We start from the raw sequence: 16,532 nt of genomic DNA, 5'->3' as shown, positions 1-16,532 counted from the left end.
ATGCACTCAGTAGGTCATCAGATAAGACTGACTGTGAGTCATAGTATTGTATTGCCATATGGTGTATTTGTTTATGTTATTATTGTGTTTATGTGTGTGTTGTATCGTGTTGCGCTGCAGTGCTGCGTCCAATGCTTAACCCCTTGGGAGAGAACAAAGTGAAACGTGAATCGCGAATGTTGAAGATGCAACTCCCGACTTTGGAGAGACAAAGCTGTGTGTGCCAGTGTGTGTTGGAGTTGTGCAGTTTGAAACGTGGGCATGTGGGCTCAGCCATGACAGGCTGTGCAAGAGAGAGAGAGAGAGAGAGAGAGAGAGAGAGAGAGAGAGAGAGAGAGAGAGAGAGAGAGAGAGAGAGAGAGAGAAAGAGAGAGAGAGGCTTGGAGAGGGGCTTGGAAGAAACACTGATGCCTGGGTGGAGGAAGGGAGGAGCTCTAGTGGAACCTCCGCCGTGATTGGTCAGGGGCGTATTCTGCCTAGCCTTCAGGGCTCTGTCCGATTGGCTGTGGCCGAGCGACGAGCGCAGCAGCAGCTGCAGTTGTAAAAAAGAAGAAAAAAGAAACTCTTCCATCTCTCCCTTCCTGGTCTCGCTCCCTCTCTTCTTCTACGCTTTATATTTCTAACTGTTGTTAGAGTGGAGTGGATCCTGCTGCAGCAGCCTGTCCCAGTTCAAGGGCGTTGCTTTTCCATATTGCAACATGATTCATGTCAAGTTGGTCAATTACTTTCAGCTCAGGAAAGCTCAGGGGAATTGAAGTGATGTCTCTCTCTCTCTCTCTCTCGCCTGAGAGATACTCTCCATCCTCTCTCTCTCTCTCTCTCTCTCTCTCTCTCTCTCTCTCTCTCTTCCTCGCTCCCCCATCCTGTATCACTTAATCAAGACGTAGCTTGCCCTTTCCTGTTCATTGCTCCCTCTCCCTCCCTCCCAACTGCATGCTCTCCTCTATTCGTTTCTCCTCGCATTTGTAGTCACTCTTTCTCTGTCTCTCCCTGCACCCCTAGCCCCTCCTCCCCCCACCCTCTCATCATGCTGGGCTTACTGGGAGCTGCTCATTCTCGGACAATGCATTTTTAACCTCCACTTCCCTTTTTACATCCATTCTAACGGTATCTCTTTGTCGCTGTCCTGCAGGGTTGTTTTTGAGGACATGTGGACTGGTCGGAGAGGACGATGACAGCGGAAGGATAACGGCAGGTCAGGACGCCAGAGCACGAAGGCATGAGAAAAAGACTGAAACAAGAGAGGAAACTACTGTAAAGTGCCTACTGTGAGTGGCTGCGGTTTGTCTGCGGAGGCGTTCATCTCCTACGCTGACTGTGCATCCAGCTCCTCCCCTGAAGCGGCCTGCCGAGGTGACAGCAGGGCAGAGTGCGTGTGTGTGTATGTGTGTGTGCACGAGTGTGTGCGTGTGCACGTGTGTGCATGTGTGTTTGGCCTTGAATGAGGCCATATTTTAACCTGACATCCGCGCAGAGAGGTGCATCCGTCCCACAGCATTCCTCACCACGTCTCCTCGTCCATACAGTAGGACAAGGACACAGCGCTCCATCAGCTCCTGCTGTCTTGGCTCCTCATTTTCCTCTTGTCAGACTCTGCAGCTGAAGCTATAGGCTTGCTAGCTCGCAAGCTAGCTAGCCACCATAGTGACAGTGGCACAGCTGGCCATGTTGACTTGAGTGCAGCCGCGCCGTTCCGAGACGATCAGGTGGTTCAAGGAGCCAGGGGGGAAGGGAGAGTGACCCCTGGAGATCAAGTTGATAGATCCACTGCTCTGAGTACATACTGCAGGACAGAGGACACAGGCACAGGACATAGTCACACACATCCCTGCACGATATAGAGTCACACCTGCAAATGAGGCTCCTTTTTTAACGAGACAGAGCTGGTCTCTGCTCGCCACTGACTCACCTTTAACAGTCCCCGTTAAGTTCCCTGGAGGCGCTGAGGTCTGGCACAAGGAAAACACCGAACAGCTTCTGTTGTTATCCTTCATACTTTGGATTTTCTTTTTTTCATTATTTTCATAACATTTTGTCGCCCTTGGACTTCGAGTGTCTTTAGCTGGCCAAAACATTTCTGTGCTCCCACCTTGCTCAGTGTGCACGCACGCGCGCTTGTGTGTGTGGCTGTAATGGCGGTCAGTATGACCATGGGACGGGACACCAAATGGCTGACACTGGAGGTGTGTCGTGAGTTCCAGAGGGGCACCTGCTCACGGTCAGACGTCGAGTGCAAGTTTGCCCACCCCTCCCGCAGCTGCCACGTGGAGAACGGCCGAGTCATCGCCTGCTTTGACTCACTCAAGGTAACAGCACAACAAAAATCCCCTGCGCGCACATGCACGCACGCGCACAGACACGCACACACACACACAAGCACAAACACACACACGCGCGCGCACACACACACACACATGCACGCACACACACACACACGCACACACGCGCGCGCACACACACACACACACACACACACACACACACACACACACACACACACACACACACACACACACACACACACACACACACACACACACCATCAGGTGTGTGTGTGTGTGTGTGTGGCGATGACGAAGCTAAATGTTTCTCATTACCAGCACTTGCAGCATGGTCAGTGTTCTATAATGCCCTACACAGTCACGTATAGAAATACATATTATATTAAATATCCATTTGATGCAAGTTGCAAAATGCATAACAATTTCAAAAATGTATATTTTGTGAACTTTGTAACTTTTGACCTTTAGCATTTTTAGGCTGCTCTCCCTACTCACCCACACATCCTCATCTTCCCCTGCACGGAACCAGCTCAACATGACTAGACTTTAATCACTTTCTTTGATTTTCCATTTGGCAAGAGTACCGTACTACCGAGTACGTTTCTTTTTAAGTATCATGTCCGCCAAGGTTCCTAGCGAGCTGAGGCCATACTAATAGGTGACATGCAAAAACTGCACACTACAGTTTGAGAGAGAATTGATTACACGACTGCATCACTGCATCACGATTTATGACAGACTCAACTATACTCATAGAAGCTCCCAAATACTGTTAACAAACTTTTAAAATGATGTTGTAAATGTGAAATGAAATACTGAATGAATACTGATTAATGGCATGGCCGATTTCTGTTTTCCAAAAAAAATCTTTATCAAACAGTTTGTGTTGTGACTGTACGAGTAACATAGACAGCATTAGCGTTAACTTTAGCTTTGTTGAAACCTCCTCATACGTTAACGTTTCGCCAGTGGGCCTTGACCTTTCTAGATATAGTATATTTAGAGCAGTCGATAGCAAGGTTACACGGAGCAAAAGAAGAAAACATTAATATGTGGTCGGACATTGCAGATAAGCTTAAGGCTATGATTCAAGAAATCACTATATAGTGGTAACAGCCTAGCACAGGCATGCATTATTGTACATTCCGTGTTGGTCCGGGGAAAGGGGGTGGGTGGGTTTTCTTTTCCTTTTCTTGTTTTGCTATTGTTTGTGTTGTTTGTCTGTTAATTGCATTTTTCTTTTGATTAATGTTTTACTTTTTCTTGTTCTATTCATATGTATGTCTCTAATTTCATGTTATGGAAAATAAAAATAATTGATAACAAAAAAAAAACTTTAGCTTTGTTTAGCACTCTCCTATGATAACGGGTGAACGTCGCTAATATGATGGCCAGCTACATTAATAATAAAATGGAGTAAAGCTGAGAGTAGAGTGGAGTCGAATTGAGCCGGTGCCACGCAGTCGAAAAGCAATAATTGTTCTCCAAAGTCATTCTGCTGACTGTTTGTCCATCACAGTCAGCTGCTTCCTGTGTGTCACCCCCAAATCCACCCCCCACTCTGCTCCCTGCCTCCCGTTGGCAGGGAGCAGAATCCCCGATACACAAGTGATGCTGACATACAGTACTGTATTTTACAGGAGCTGCTACAGCATCAACTATCAATGGCTAATTGTGCTAGAATTGAACATGTGTTGTGCACTCTGTGTGTGCGTGCACGTGTATGTGTCAGTGTGCGCGTGCGTGTGCGTGTGCGTGTGTGTGTGTGTGTGTGTGTGTGTGTGTGTGTGTGTGCGTGTGCGTGTGTGTGTGTGAGTGAGGGGTCTTGCTCGAGCAGCTTCTCTGTGGTTCAGAAGTGAGACGCAGACAAGGGGCTCTCTGTCTGCTCTGCACGCAGCTGCTGTCTCCTCGTTTATCGAGTTAGAATTTATTATTCAGCCATTTTTCTGCGTTATGTCCTCCAGAGCAGGAGGGAGATGCAGAGAGAGAGAGAGAGAGAGAGAGAGAGAGAGCTAGAAAGGCGGCCTAGCAACAGCCACACGAGTGCCTACCCATTGGATAGTTTGATCTTCCTGACTGGCACGGCTGTTTTTAGCGCAGAGCGGCAGCCCTGCTCGGTATTGGATGAACTGATACGGGGGGGGGGGGGGGGGGGAAGGGAACAACCTTTTTTTTTAGTTTTTTGTATTTTTGATCAAAGGGAATAGCAATGTATTGAAGGTATCGAAGGCCTGTGGGGACACACTGTTGCTTTGAGAGAAAGTGCTGAGATGTTGGATAGCTGAAGGTCAGGGTGGCTTTCGGCACAGCGGGGTGTTCACACACACACACACACACGCACACACCGCACACGCAGGCACGCGCACACACGCACACACACACACGCACACAGGCACACATATACACACGTACATACAAGCACACACCATCCTCTTTCTTTCATCACGTCACTGTTGGGCAGAAATCTCGCATCTCCAATTTTCAAATGTGTACATTTTTTGGTAAAGTAAAGCCCAAAATGATAGTGAAAGTAGCAGATCTACAAGCACACAACGCCTCGCACTGCGAGACGTTGTGTGCTTGTAAATCATCTATTTTCACTATTGAATTTTTTTTAAATGATAAATACAAAATGAAAGGCTTTGTACATAAAAGGTTTCCACCCGACAATAACAATCAGCATTTGTTGTTCTGTTCTGTTACTGGCTGAATTATGCCGTTACTCAACCAACGGCCCACAGACGACGAACGGAGAGCAGGTTGTGTCTCCGGCAGCACCGGATGCCACAGCATCATGTCTCCCCTCCCCTCCAGTCCTCTCCGGGTACATTTTATGGATTTATCTGCTAATGGCCTCCCTCCTCCACACTGTCCCTCCCATATCTAGCATCTCATGCGCGGTTGAGGGCTGCTGTCACTCCCTGCTGCTCCTTCATTAGCCGTGCGTGTGCGTGTGCTTGTGTGTGTGTACGCGCGTGGTCAGTCTGGGCATGCTGGGACAGGGAGGAGGGGAGCTCATCTCTTTACCTTGTTAACTGGAGTGCTGCTGTCGCCTGGCTGGAGGCATGAGTGAGGCTGCCTGGTACTCAGTAAAACCCCTCAGTGTTCATTAACAAAGGGCAGCAGGGGCTCAGGGGGCAGAGCGAGCGTCCATCTGGGGACCCGGAGGTACCCGGTTAGATCCCCCTGCTCCTCCTGGCTGCGCGTCAAAAGTGTCCTTGAGCAATACACCGAACTCCCTTAAGTTCTCCCGGTGAGCAGGTGGGGTTGCCTTCACCGTCGTTGTGAATGGGTGAATGTAATCAAGTGGATGGCGTTGTGAGTCCAGCATTCGACCACACCGAACCCGCTTGATGCGCCGGGACTCCCCAGCGTCAGGACGAGAGACACGACCTCTCTTGTTGTGGCATCACATGTTCACGAAGACAGATGATTCACGATTCTCTGCTGATTGGTATGGAACTCAAGCAGCCATGATTCGGCAGAAGCGGACTTCGTACCGCTTGGCATTGCCAATCCCTCGCCTAACAGTTCGCTCGTAGCATTGAAAAATGACGCGGCATGGGAGTCCCGGCGCGTCAAACAGATGACACGTGGTCAGTCACAGCAGTATGATTTGAGAGGGAGAATATGTTGTTGGTGAATGTAATGCACATGTTAATGCACTTTTGTAACCCAGGTGGAAAACCCAGCTTACTAAGCTAAAAGAGTTAAAGGGGCCCCATCATGCTTTTCAAAATATATATTTTATATAAATATTGGTCCATAATACGGTTTTATACAGGTTTTAGCCTAAACAACCACTCGGATATTTAAATTTCATGTTCTGTCTGTCTCTAATTCCAAGCCATTTCAGATGCAATACCCAAATGCCCTTTGTTGGCATCGGGGCGCTGTCTTTGGGCTAAAATTGGAACGATACAGAGAAGATTAGCATGGTACCGTGATGAGAACCATGTCAATCCAATTCAAGACAATTTTAGCACCACTTTACCTCATGGTTCCACCTCATATATATATTTATAGTCTCAATAGAATATAGCCTCCCAAAAAGTACCGCCCCCTATTCGATGGGGCCCAATAGGAAACGAGCCCCTTTGTGACATAAAGAAGGGCTTGTGACATAAACAAGGGCTTTCCTCTTTGTTGTTTGGCATGTCTGATGAGCAGAGCAGACAGCAGAGCTGAGAATATATTCATTCATAAAAACAAAATAGCTAACAGAAAAGTTATACCAGCTGTTGCTACAGTGTGGTGTGTATGTTAGTCTTGGGGGAGAATCCTGCAGCCGATTGGTGCATGAACCAAACATTAACCCACTCGGTGAGATGAGACAAGTCCACACATGTTAACTTGTGTTTGCAAACCAGCTAATGCTAACTCCATTCATGAATACATGTAGCTAACAGCTAGCACACTGTTTACACAGGCAAAACCCCTGTTGGGAGAGAACAGAACAGTCCAGACGTCTCAGTGTTAGAGCATTGGATGTGATTCGGTGAGAGATGTTTTGCTGTTGAAATGTGGCTGGTATATCTTATTGTTGTGGGAAATATATTATTTGAATGTTATTGTACTAAACTGACAAAAACAGGAATTAATCCTACTAAGATGCACTTGTAAAATGCATTTTAAAGGTGCATCCCACATATTTTGGCCTTAAAGGGTAAATGACTAGAAGTGTTCTACTGACACTGTTAAATACAGTGAGAGTTTAATTAGTGCCTTAGTGCTGTAATGCTGTATTATGACAGAAAAGCACTATAATGTGTGTTTTACCCAACCAATTGTGTTGTCTGATGTGTTGTGTGGTCATTGTACATTTATTTTGTCAAACAGTATCCCAACGGACCTAGGTGTGTGATAGCACCCCACTGTAATACGCAGTGAGGGGTACAGGTGGGGGTTACACTTTAGAGAAAGGCATTATATACATAAATGCACCATTTACCATGTATTTACTATTTACCAGTACAAGTGTAACCAAATCCATTTGGTTACATTTAAATAACATTAACAAACATTTAGGACTTTACTGTTTACATAAGCCCCTTCATCCCACTGTTAACACAGAGCCTGCAGACTGTACATCAGCGTCTCATGGCAACGGCATTCTCTCCTATATCTCTCTTATGAACTGGAGAAAGAAAAAAGAGATGCCTGGATTTAAAGATACACTGTAAATCGTGTTAATTTCAACTTGGAATAACGCTCAAGATTGTACTGTGTGTATAACCGATTTTCCAACTTGTGTGTTTATTCTTGTGCAGTACATTGTTATAAATGATGTATTTATTATTGACTGGTCCTGGATCAGGGAAATGTGTCAGTAGATTACTATTACGCCACTAAAACACCCACTTTCTCTATGTTACTTGTTTTGTTGCCATGGCTACCAGAAGGCGATTATTCACACAAAAGTTTCCTTGACATGACATGTCATTTGTTCTGCCCCCCCCTCCCCCCCATATACCTGAGTTTGCGCTCTCTTTTTAGAAAGTTTTTACTTTATTTTCTAAATATCTTTTCATTAATGGTTACGCTACTAGTGGCTCAGCTGCAACTCAATGCAGCTTGTGTTTTGTATATTGTGAAAAAACAAGCTCATTAAACTCATTAATAAAGCACAGCCGTCAGTGCATACTTGTGCGCAGCACGTGTGTGTGTGTGTGTGTGTGTGTGTGTGCGTGCGCGCGTGTGTGTGTGTGTGTGTGTGTGTGTACACGTGCGTGTGTTCTCATCTCCCTTAGTTTGGGTTAGTTTACAGGGCTGTCTGGACTCCTGAGACCTGCTCCTTGTTACAGACTCTTCCCTAAACACAGAGGCAGCTGACACTCCTCTCCCCGGCCCTGTTTGTTTGTCTGTACTGGACTAATTCCAGGTGGTGTGTGTGTGTGTGTGTGTGTGTGTGTGTGTGTGTGTGTGTGTGTGTGTGTGTGTGTGTGTGTGTGTGTGTGTGTGTGTGTGTGTGTGTGTGTGTGTGTGTGTGTGTGTGTGTGTGTGTGTGTGTGTGTGTGTGTGTGTGTGTGTGTGTGTGTGTGATGATTATATTTTATATTGTAAATCTCATTCTGCAAAGTAACTAATGCTATCAAATAAATGTGGGGGAGCAAAGAAACCAAAATACAATGTTTGCTTCCACATTGTAGTGTGCGTGCGTGTTTGTGTGTAGGGGGGTTCGTGCAGCAGGAGCGTCTGTTGTTTCCCTCTGTCTCCTCCTGCGTCGGTTCTGCCACCTAAGCCCGTCCATCTTCAGTGACACGGCTTCGAACGCGACGAGCCGACCTCGTCATTTCAACCTCGCTCCCTCGGCTCCGTCTGGTGCGCGTGTCACCCTCAAGCTGGGAAGCAGGCAGGTGTGGTGTGACGATGACAGAGCACGTGCGGCTGCTGAGGGATGGTTGCACTTAAGTTTAGGCGGGGAGGGGGTTAACTGCTCATCTGCAGGGAGAGACAGCTGCTGCCGACCCAGGTGTTTAATGGGGGACTGCAGTTTCCTCTTAGTTTCACCTGCAATCTTCCTGCAGCAACGCGCAACGTAATGCGAACACGGGCAGGGGAACCACATACTGTAGAGGTCATCGGGGCAGAGTGAATTGCTTATTCACAGATGACTCAGATGTCGCACCGATGAAACTGATCAGAATGGAGTTAGAGACCCCTGTGTTCCATTTGGTGCCTAACTATCAATCACTTTTTTTATTATATCACTTATGTTTGAGTCGGTTTGTACGCTCTCCGAGTCAAATTTTGCTGTGTAAATGGCTCAAATCAGATTCAGAGTTTGTGAGAAAGCCTAACATGACATGCTACATGTTTAAAAGGATCCTAAATGAATGACTGTCCTCACATCGTTCAGGGACAGCGACACTGAAGGACCATGAGCAGTTGCCTTGAGTTTTAGACAATAACATAATATTTCATTTTTTGAGGCCAACACTTTCATACTTTTACTAAAGTTGGACTTTTACTTGTAACAGAGTATTTTTCTATAATGCAGTATTGATACTTTTATCTAAGTAGAACGTCAGAGTACTTTTCCCACCACTGCTGACGGTTATGGAGCGGGTTTGCTAGTGCACGTAAGCGCCACTGCAGCCTTCATACGGACTGTTTAGCCAACATGTTTTACAAGGTCAGTGCAGCAGGCTAGTCTCTCAGTCTCCGCCCTCTCCAACTCTTAGCTATCAACATCAACCAGTCACATGCCTGCAGATGTTTGCTTTTCCCTTTTCTGGGAGGCTGACTGATAACTTACTTGGGTGAGAATCAAGCATGTGGTCTTCTATTTACACTCTGACTTTCATCCGCGCCGATGTGGGTGTTCAGATGCATATCTGATTCGTAATTTTGACAGGTTGTGAGGTGAAGAAAACAAGTATTCATAAAATAACATTTAGTGCAGTGAAAAGCAAGGAATGTCCACACAAATTGGACATTAAATACCCTAAATTGTAACTGATTATCACTTTAAAAAGCAATTTACAAGAATGTAGAATGAGTGCCATGTTAATGTGCTGTTTCCTTTTTCAAGTAATTGCATATCTCTCATTAATTATCCATCATCCAATCTCATGAGACATAATTAGTATATTATCTCACTAGCAATTATCTCCGTTTTAAATGGATGCCAGCTAGATCTCTTTGATTTCCTGAATATCACAAATTGTACCAGAGTGTATTTTGGAACCCTGTTTGACTGGGCCCAGATCCGTTGTTAGCGTTAAATGAGCTTTTCATCTTCAGGGCTGATGAGTTCTGATGTCCTTGTCAAGGCAAGCCCAGATTGATTTACCCTCTCAATCACATTAGTCTCATCTCACTGTTATGCTGTTACAAGGCTGCATGTCTCTTAAATCTAATGAGCCCTCCATCCCCCAATCCCATCCACCCCCCCCTACCCCTTCTGTCACACTCCTTTGTTTCTCAGGGGCGATGCACACGCGAAAACTGCAAATACCTGCACCCGCCCCCGCACCTCAAGACGCAGCTGGAGATCAATGGGAGAAACAACCTGATTCAGCAGAAGACGGCGGCGGCCATGTTGGCTCAACAGATGCAATTCATGCTGCCTGGAGCCCAGTTACAGCCCATAGTGAGCAGTCCACCATTATTTTAAATGTTTCTATATCATGGTTAGTTAGGGTTAGTTTTAATGAGCATTGTCGGACCAACAGCTGCAAGTGAATGTTCAAAGTGCAACATGCAATGCTAAACGCATATGTTATTGATATTTGCTGCTTCCACACAGCAGTCCCTTTCTATCTATCTAAAGTGGTGTCAAGTGTATGCCTAGTCCATGCCCAGCAAGAGCTCTGGTCACAGTGGTCCAAGCAGAAATCAAACCAGCAGGTCTGCCTGGCTGGGGACCTCACAGACAGGGAGAAGAAACAAACACTCAATGCTCATCCCTGCAGCTTGTTTGAAAAATAAATACACATTTTAGGGAAGAAATAAGCCATGTAGTTGCTCAATCTTGATTATTTTCACACCTACAACTGCTTACATTTTATAGAGGCTATCATTCTCGGTGGAGCCATTTCCTGTCTATCTCTAACTGTTGCTTGGAAATTCCCCCCAAAAAACTACAAAAAATAAAAGAGATTCGGGTCCCAGAGATAAAAATCTAATGGGCGTCTGTGGCCTAATGTATGCATAACGTAAACTGGGGGTCCTTGAAATTAAAGGTGATACACCATGCATTTAAAAAGTATTTATGTCATATTGTTTATGTCTCAAAAACGTTTTTCAAAAGGTTTGAGGCTAAATTACCACTCCTGAATAGAGAGAGAGAAAAAAGGTTTTAAAATAGGAAAAGTGAATTTTCATGGTGTATCACCTTTAAAAAAAGTTGAGAGTCAATGCTGATGTCTATTCTTTCCCTCTCTCACTATTGTGCTGCAGACCACATTCCCCATGTCTCCATCTCTGGCCGCCAGCCCCAACATGGCGTTCAGTCCCTATCTGAGCCACATGGCTCCTGGTGTGAGCCTGATGCAAGAAATGCTTCCCAGTGCTCCCCTACTGGTCCCTGGGAGCCCCACTGGTCTGGCCATGGGCAACGGCAATTCCATGCAGAAACAATTACGCACAGACAAGTTAGAGGTACGTGTGTTGTTGTATCCTGTTCACCGTTGGTTTTATTTGATCCCATTATTCCCATAATATGTGACATACTGGAATGCTACATGTCACAGTGACACAGCGTAAAGGCCTCCACAGATCACGGTCACCCTATCGCTTGTATCCGTAATGCCAGGGGAGAGTTTATCATTCATTTCCTTTATGAATTGGGTTTCCTTCGTGAACCAAATGCACATTATTCGTAACAAAGAGAAGAAAAATGTGTAAATAGTAAAAATAGTAAAAAGATTCACGGAAACTGGGGGCAGAAATTCTCCTCTGCCTACAAAATGATGTCATACTTAACAGCCCCATAACTCAGACTAATGTTCACAATTTCGTCAACAATTAAAAACTAGACTAGAATATTAGGGAGGGACTAGTGCAGAAGAGTTCCAGTAGAACTAAAAGACAAGTTATTTTATGTTTTGATGCGCTCTGAAAAATAGCAGATCTACAACGCGTCACGCCGCTTGTAGATCGTCTATTTTCAGCATCCAACCAAGTGTAAAATCAGCCATTGCGATGCCATCAAGGCGCGCCAAAATACATTTTAGTCGACTAAATCAACGGTAGATTTAGTCAACTAAAATCTTTTGACATTTAGTCGACTAAAACTTGACTGAAACTAAAACATTTCAAATGGCTAATATGTAACTAAATGGAATTTTATTCAATTACTAAAACGAAATAAAAATTTGCTGTCAAAATCAACACTACTTCCTCATCAGGTCTGCCGGGAGTTCCAGCGTGGGAATTGCACACGAGGGGAGAACGACTGCCGCTACGCTCACCCAATGGAGGCGGGCATGGTGGACTGCAGCGAGAACTCTGTGATCGTGTGCATGGACTACATTAAGGGCCGCTGCAGCCGGGACAAGTGCAAGTACTTCCATCCTCCTGCTCACCTGCAGGCCAGGATCAAGGCTGCTCAGCACCAGGCTGGTCAATCGGCAGCACCTGGAGCCATGGTGAGTCTACTTGACAGAAAGCAGTGCACACAAGGGGGTACAGTAGCGCTGTCACTTCACAGCTAGAAGGTCATGGGTTTGATTCCCGCTGGGGACGCTGTGGGCACTGGGGGTGTGTTCTTTCCTCCACGTCATCAGTGCTCATACCCTAGCTCCGTAGTCCATAGCGGTAGTGGAGTTCTCCCTAACGCTATGTTCCTCTACCTCAAAACCAGAAAACACTGTTGTCTGGTCCGAAAATAACAAAAACTGTTTCGCCCCTCACCAAACCAAAGGTATCAGCGGACAGTCGAAAGCTTACTCTACTCAGTGGACGCAGTCTGGGCCCCCCACCACAAGATTAAAATACATTTCTCGGGCGAAATGAAAAATAATATCTAAAGAAATAGACTGTTTCTACGAAACAGCGCTACCAACGTTGTATAGCTGAATAACACCCAATGTGAGACTAATGCTCTGTTAATGCGGTCCTCAGACCTGCGTGGCAGTAGTGAGTTGGTGCCGTGATGGCGACGACAAATATTAAAAAACTAGGAAAAATGGAGTCTCCATCCGGTGGGTTATTTTTCATTTCGCCCTAGAAATGTATTTTAAGCGTGTGGTGGGGGGCCCAGACTGTGTCCACTAAGTAGAGTAAGCTTTCAACTGTCCACTGATACCTTTGGTTCGGTGAGGGGCGAAACAGTTTTTGTTATTTTGGTGTTTTCCGGTTTTGCCAAGGAGATACGGAGGTAGAGGAACATAGCGTTAGGGAGAACTCCACTAACGCTATGGACCAGAGCTACTCATACCCCAGGTGGGGTTGGCGAAAGGGCCTTTCTGTTTGGAGTTTGCATGTTCTCCCCGTGTCACCTAGGGTAAAAGTACCCTCACAAAAACATGCAGTAATCCTGGTCTCTAAACTGCCTCCCCCTGGCCTGCTGGGGCACCTGATGGAGGGGAAAGGAACTGGTTGGATTAACGTGTTCCTTCCACACGCTACGTCCAGCCGGGGAAACTCCCCCCTGTCAGGTGAAAAGAAGCGGCTTGGACTACTCCTGCATAGAAGGAAGCGTGAGCTCAGTCCGTTGCTCTCCCCAGATTGGCTGAGGGAGTGTAGCGCCCAGGGTAACATTAGACAATTGGCACTGGGTGACTAATGGGTTGCAAAATCGTGGGATAAAAAAAAGAACAAAAAAAAACATGATGATGACCAGCATTCTTGGTGACGTCACCATCAACAAGTGCGACCTGATATAAATAACAAGGCGTGCTTAAATTAGCCAAACCTATGTAATCAGAGAGGGCTAAAGAGGGACATCATAATATCGAGACATAAGGGCCACGAGTGGGGCTGTCTATGCCCGTGGCCAATCAGATGGGCATAAACGGGCATATGTCCGAAAATCTTGAGGATTGGTGTGTTGGTGAGCTTCACATGACATTTCGGCCAACCAGACTATAAATGGTCCAATCTCCATGATTGGTCAAGTTTCAAGTGACATCATAATATCTTACTATAAAACGGGAGGAGTGGGCGCAATCCTCTAGTCATGGTTAAAATAGAGTTTGTATAGGAAGGGTGACATGCATGCATGTCTGATCAAATGAATATTAAATTAAATATCTATCTAAATACTGAATCAAGCAACTTGAAGAGGTGGTGCCATAGTTTAGCACTTTTTCTGTTTTGTATGTATCTATGGAGTTAATATTACTCTATTAGACCCCCAGGTGTGGTTATAATATTCAAAAATGTCTTCCCTTTGTATGAAAACCTCTGAGTCATAAGGTCCAACTGAAAAACCCTGAGTAAATGACATCATAATTATAAATTCCCTTTTACCATTCATCCAACACTGTGGGTGTGGCTTCAGCTGGCTCACACCCAACTGACAACTTAATGGACTGGTGGCCGTGGCCACATAAAAAAACGAATTTTAACACTTTCTGTACATTGTTTTTTGGAAAGTCTTCCTCCTAGTACAGGGGTCGGCAACCCAAAATGTTGAAAGAGCCATATTGGACCAAAAAAAACATAAAACAAATCTGTCTGGAGCCGCAAAAAATCAAAAGCCTTATATAAGCCTTATAATGAAGGCAACACATGCTTTAAGTGCCTATATTGGCTCTATTTGCCTACTATGGAAATGCAAATACATAATGAGCATTCATGATTAAATGTTTATTTTCCCTGCAGCGCATCCTGGAGAGAATGTTGACATTTAATATTTATTCTACACATTTTTACAGCATTGGAAAACGTTAAGAATGTTTGTGTCATGGCTGTCCTCCTACAGAAACCATATTAAAACAAAAAATATATATTTCCCCCCATCTTTTTCCATTTTCATACACTTTTGAAAAAGCTCCAGGGAGCCACTAGGGCGGCTCTAGAGCCGCGGGTTGCTGAACCCCGTCCTAGTATAATCAAACTGCATAATACCTGATCATCATGTTTCTTTTTGTTTTTTTGGGAGGGAGGGGGGGGGGGGGGGGGACGTTATGATGATCCCAAACACGTTTGAGAGTGAAATATACCTTTAACTGATAGACCAAGCTTCGCATCAAATTCAAAATCAAGTATGTAAGAACAGATGGTACAATATGGGATGTAGGAAAGAGCATCGTAACATGTATGATAACCATTCCCGGATTGTTCACGAAATGTAATGTTGTTGATCTGTCAAGCGGTTTGTGAGATTGGCTCTGGAAAAACACACAGACACAGACAAATATAATGGTGGTATACAGTGTACATTCTTCTTCCACTCACTACTTTCATATTTTGGTGGTAATGTTAGTTAATGTTCCTCGGTAATACTAATGGTGCAGCTCTGGTCCCTAACTCACTGCAAATGTATAATGTATTCTGGGCAGTATGGTCTGTCTTCTGTGCTTACGTTTGTACTCTGTGAAACAAACAACAGGGGCTACAGTTAGCATGGTGAGAGCAGCTTTAGCCTGCTCAGGTCCATCTGCACTGCAGATGAAAATATGATTACATATCACTCTGGTACGTAAAAACACAACAGTACAGGGGTCATTCTGTCTGCCTTTTTCGTGTTTCATTGAATCCTCTGTGCTTTTCCATCATGGTTACTGGGACGACCATTGTCTTATGTAATGACTGGAGGTTTTCATGGTTTTTACATGCGTTTTCAGGCGTAAACCGTAAACTGCATTATCATGCATCAGCAGTATCTATTACCTCACCTCTCCACCGCTCACCCGATTCGCTGTCTGGTGTTTGCTCTGTCTAAATCCACTCACCACCTGCTAGCCTTATCTCAGCCTCCGAACCAGAGAAACATACCGTAAAAGTCTTATTTGTCCCCGAGGGGAAGTATAGATGTCACAGCAGCCAATAGTAGAACACAGAGAGACAGGCCGCAAAGGAAGGGAATAATGTAATAATGATGTAATGAATGATGTAAGGAATGATGTAAAAGGAAGATGTGGCAAAGTGCCCTGTCTTATCTCATTCCTGTGTATGTCATTGTCATTATCGTCATTATTGTTTCCTCCTGTTGAGGAAGATGAGGATGACGCTGTCCCTGTCGGGCGGCTTCAGCGTCATCCTCATTAGAAAATGGAATCTTATAGGTCCCATTTTGCTCTGAGGTCTGACCCACAGACTGGCCTACATCATCACTGCAGCTGCTCTCGCGTCCTACAGTGCCCTCTTCTGGTGAGAATGCAAAACAATCAACAGCAGTGTCTACTGCACACACTGTCTGTGCAGCACAGAGGATGTTCTGATACAGAAAGACTTTATACTCAGTCGTGTGTCACCTAATAGAGAAGACCACTTTGTGAGACAACCTCTACTTGTGTCTCACTCTTGTTCCACTCACTGGTGGAGGTCTCCCTTCCCTTGTAATGATATTGTAGCATATTGCGGGGTTGCTAGAAATAACGAAAAGGAGGCGATCTTCATTTTGTTAGCTCCAGTTCAACTGTGAGCCCAGTTTTAATCACATGCTGCAGCACAGCTACTCTGATGTTGAAGGTCCCTGAGAAGAAAAGAGGGCGGCTAGCCCTCTCTCTCTCTTGAACATGTTCCGACTCTCTCTTTAGTCACAGACCTGTCTCTGCACAATGTATCGCCCTCCCCATAACAACCTCTTTTTAGCCACTATGGTGGACACTGGACAGACAGCTCCCTCAATAAATG

At 45.3% G+C, this 16,532-nt stretch overlaps 2 protein-coding genes across 4 annotated transcripts in view; both read left to right on the top strand.

Moving 5' to 3' along the window:
- Positions 1–16,532, top strand: part of tmem265 (transmembrane protein 265) — a gene marked incomplete at its 3' end in the record, with an annotated part of 435,019 nt that overhangs the window by 87,663 nt on the left and 330,824 nt on the right. The window lies entirely within an intron of this gene.
- mbnl3 (muscleblind-like splicing regulator 3) overlaps positions 1–16,532 on the top strand; it is a 37,686-nt gene that overhangs the window by 7,595 nt on the left and 13,559 nt on the right. For all 3 annotated transcript variants that reach the window (XR_013962884.1, XM_080745409.1, XM_080745410.1), the window contains exons 2-5: positions 1,133–2,306; positions 10,213–10,377; positions 11,187–11,387; positions 12,137–12,376. Coding sequence is in view for 2 of the 3 variants with exons in the window: in XM_080745409.1 (XP_080601535.1) it covers positions 2,133–2,306; positions 10,213–10,377; positions 11,187–11,387; positions 12,137–12,376 (780 nt within the window). In the remaining variant the exon portion in view is untranslated. The remainder of the gene's footprint in view (positions 1–1,132; positions 2,307–10,212; positions 10,378–11,186; positions 11,388–12,136; positions 12,377–16,532) is intronic.

The sequence above is a fragment of the Nannobrachium achirus genome (genome assembly GCF_963921795.1).
Source record: "Nannobrachium achirus genome assembly, chromosome: 17".
Classification (NCBI taxonomy): Eukaryota; Metazoa; Chordata; class Actinopteri; order Myctophiformes; family Myctophidae; genus Nannobrachium; species Nannobrachium achirus.
This window is presented reverse-complemented; position numbering and strand designations above follow the sequence as displayed.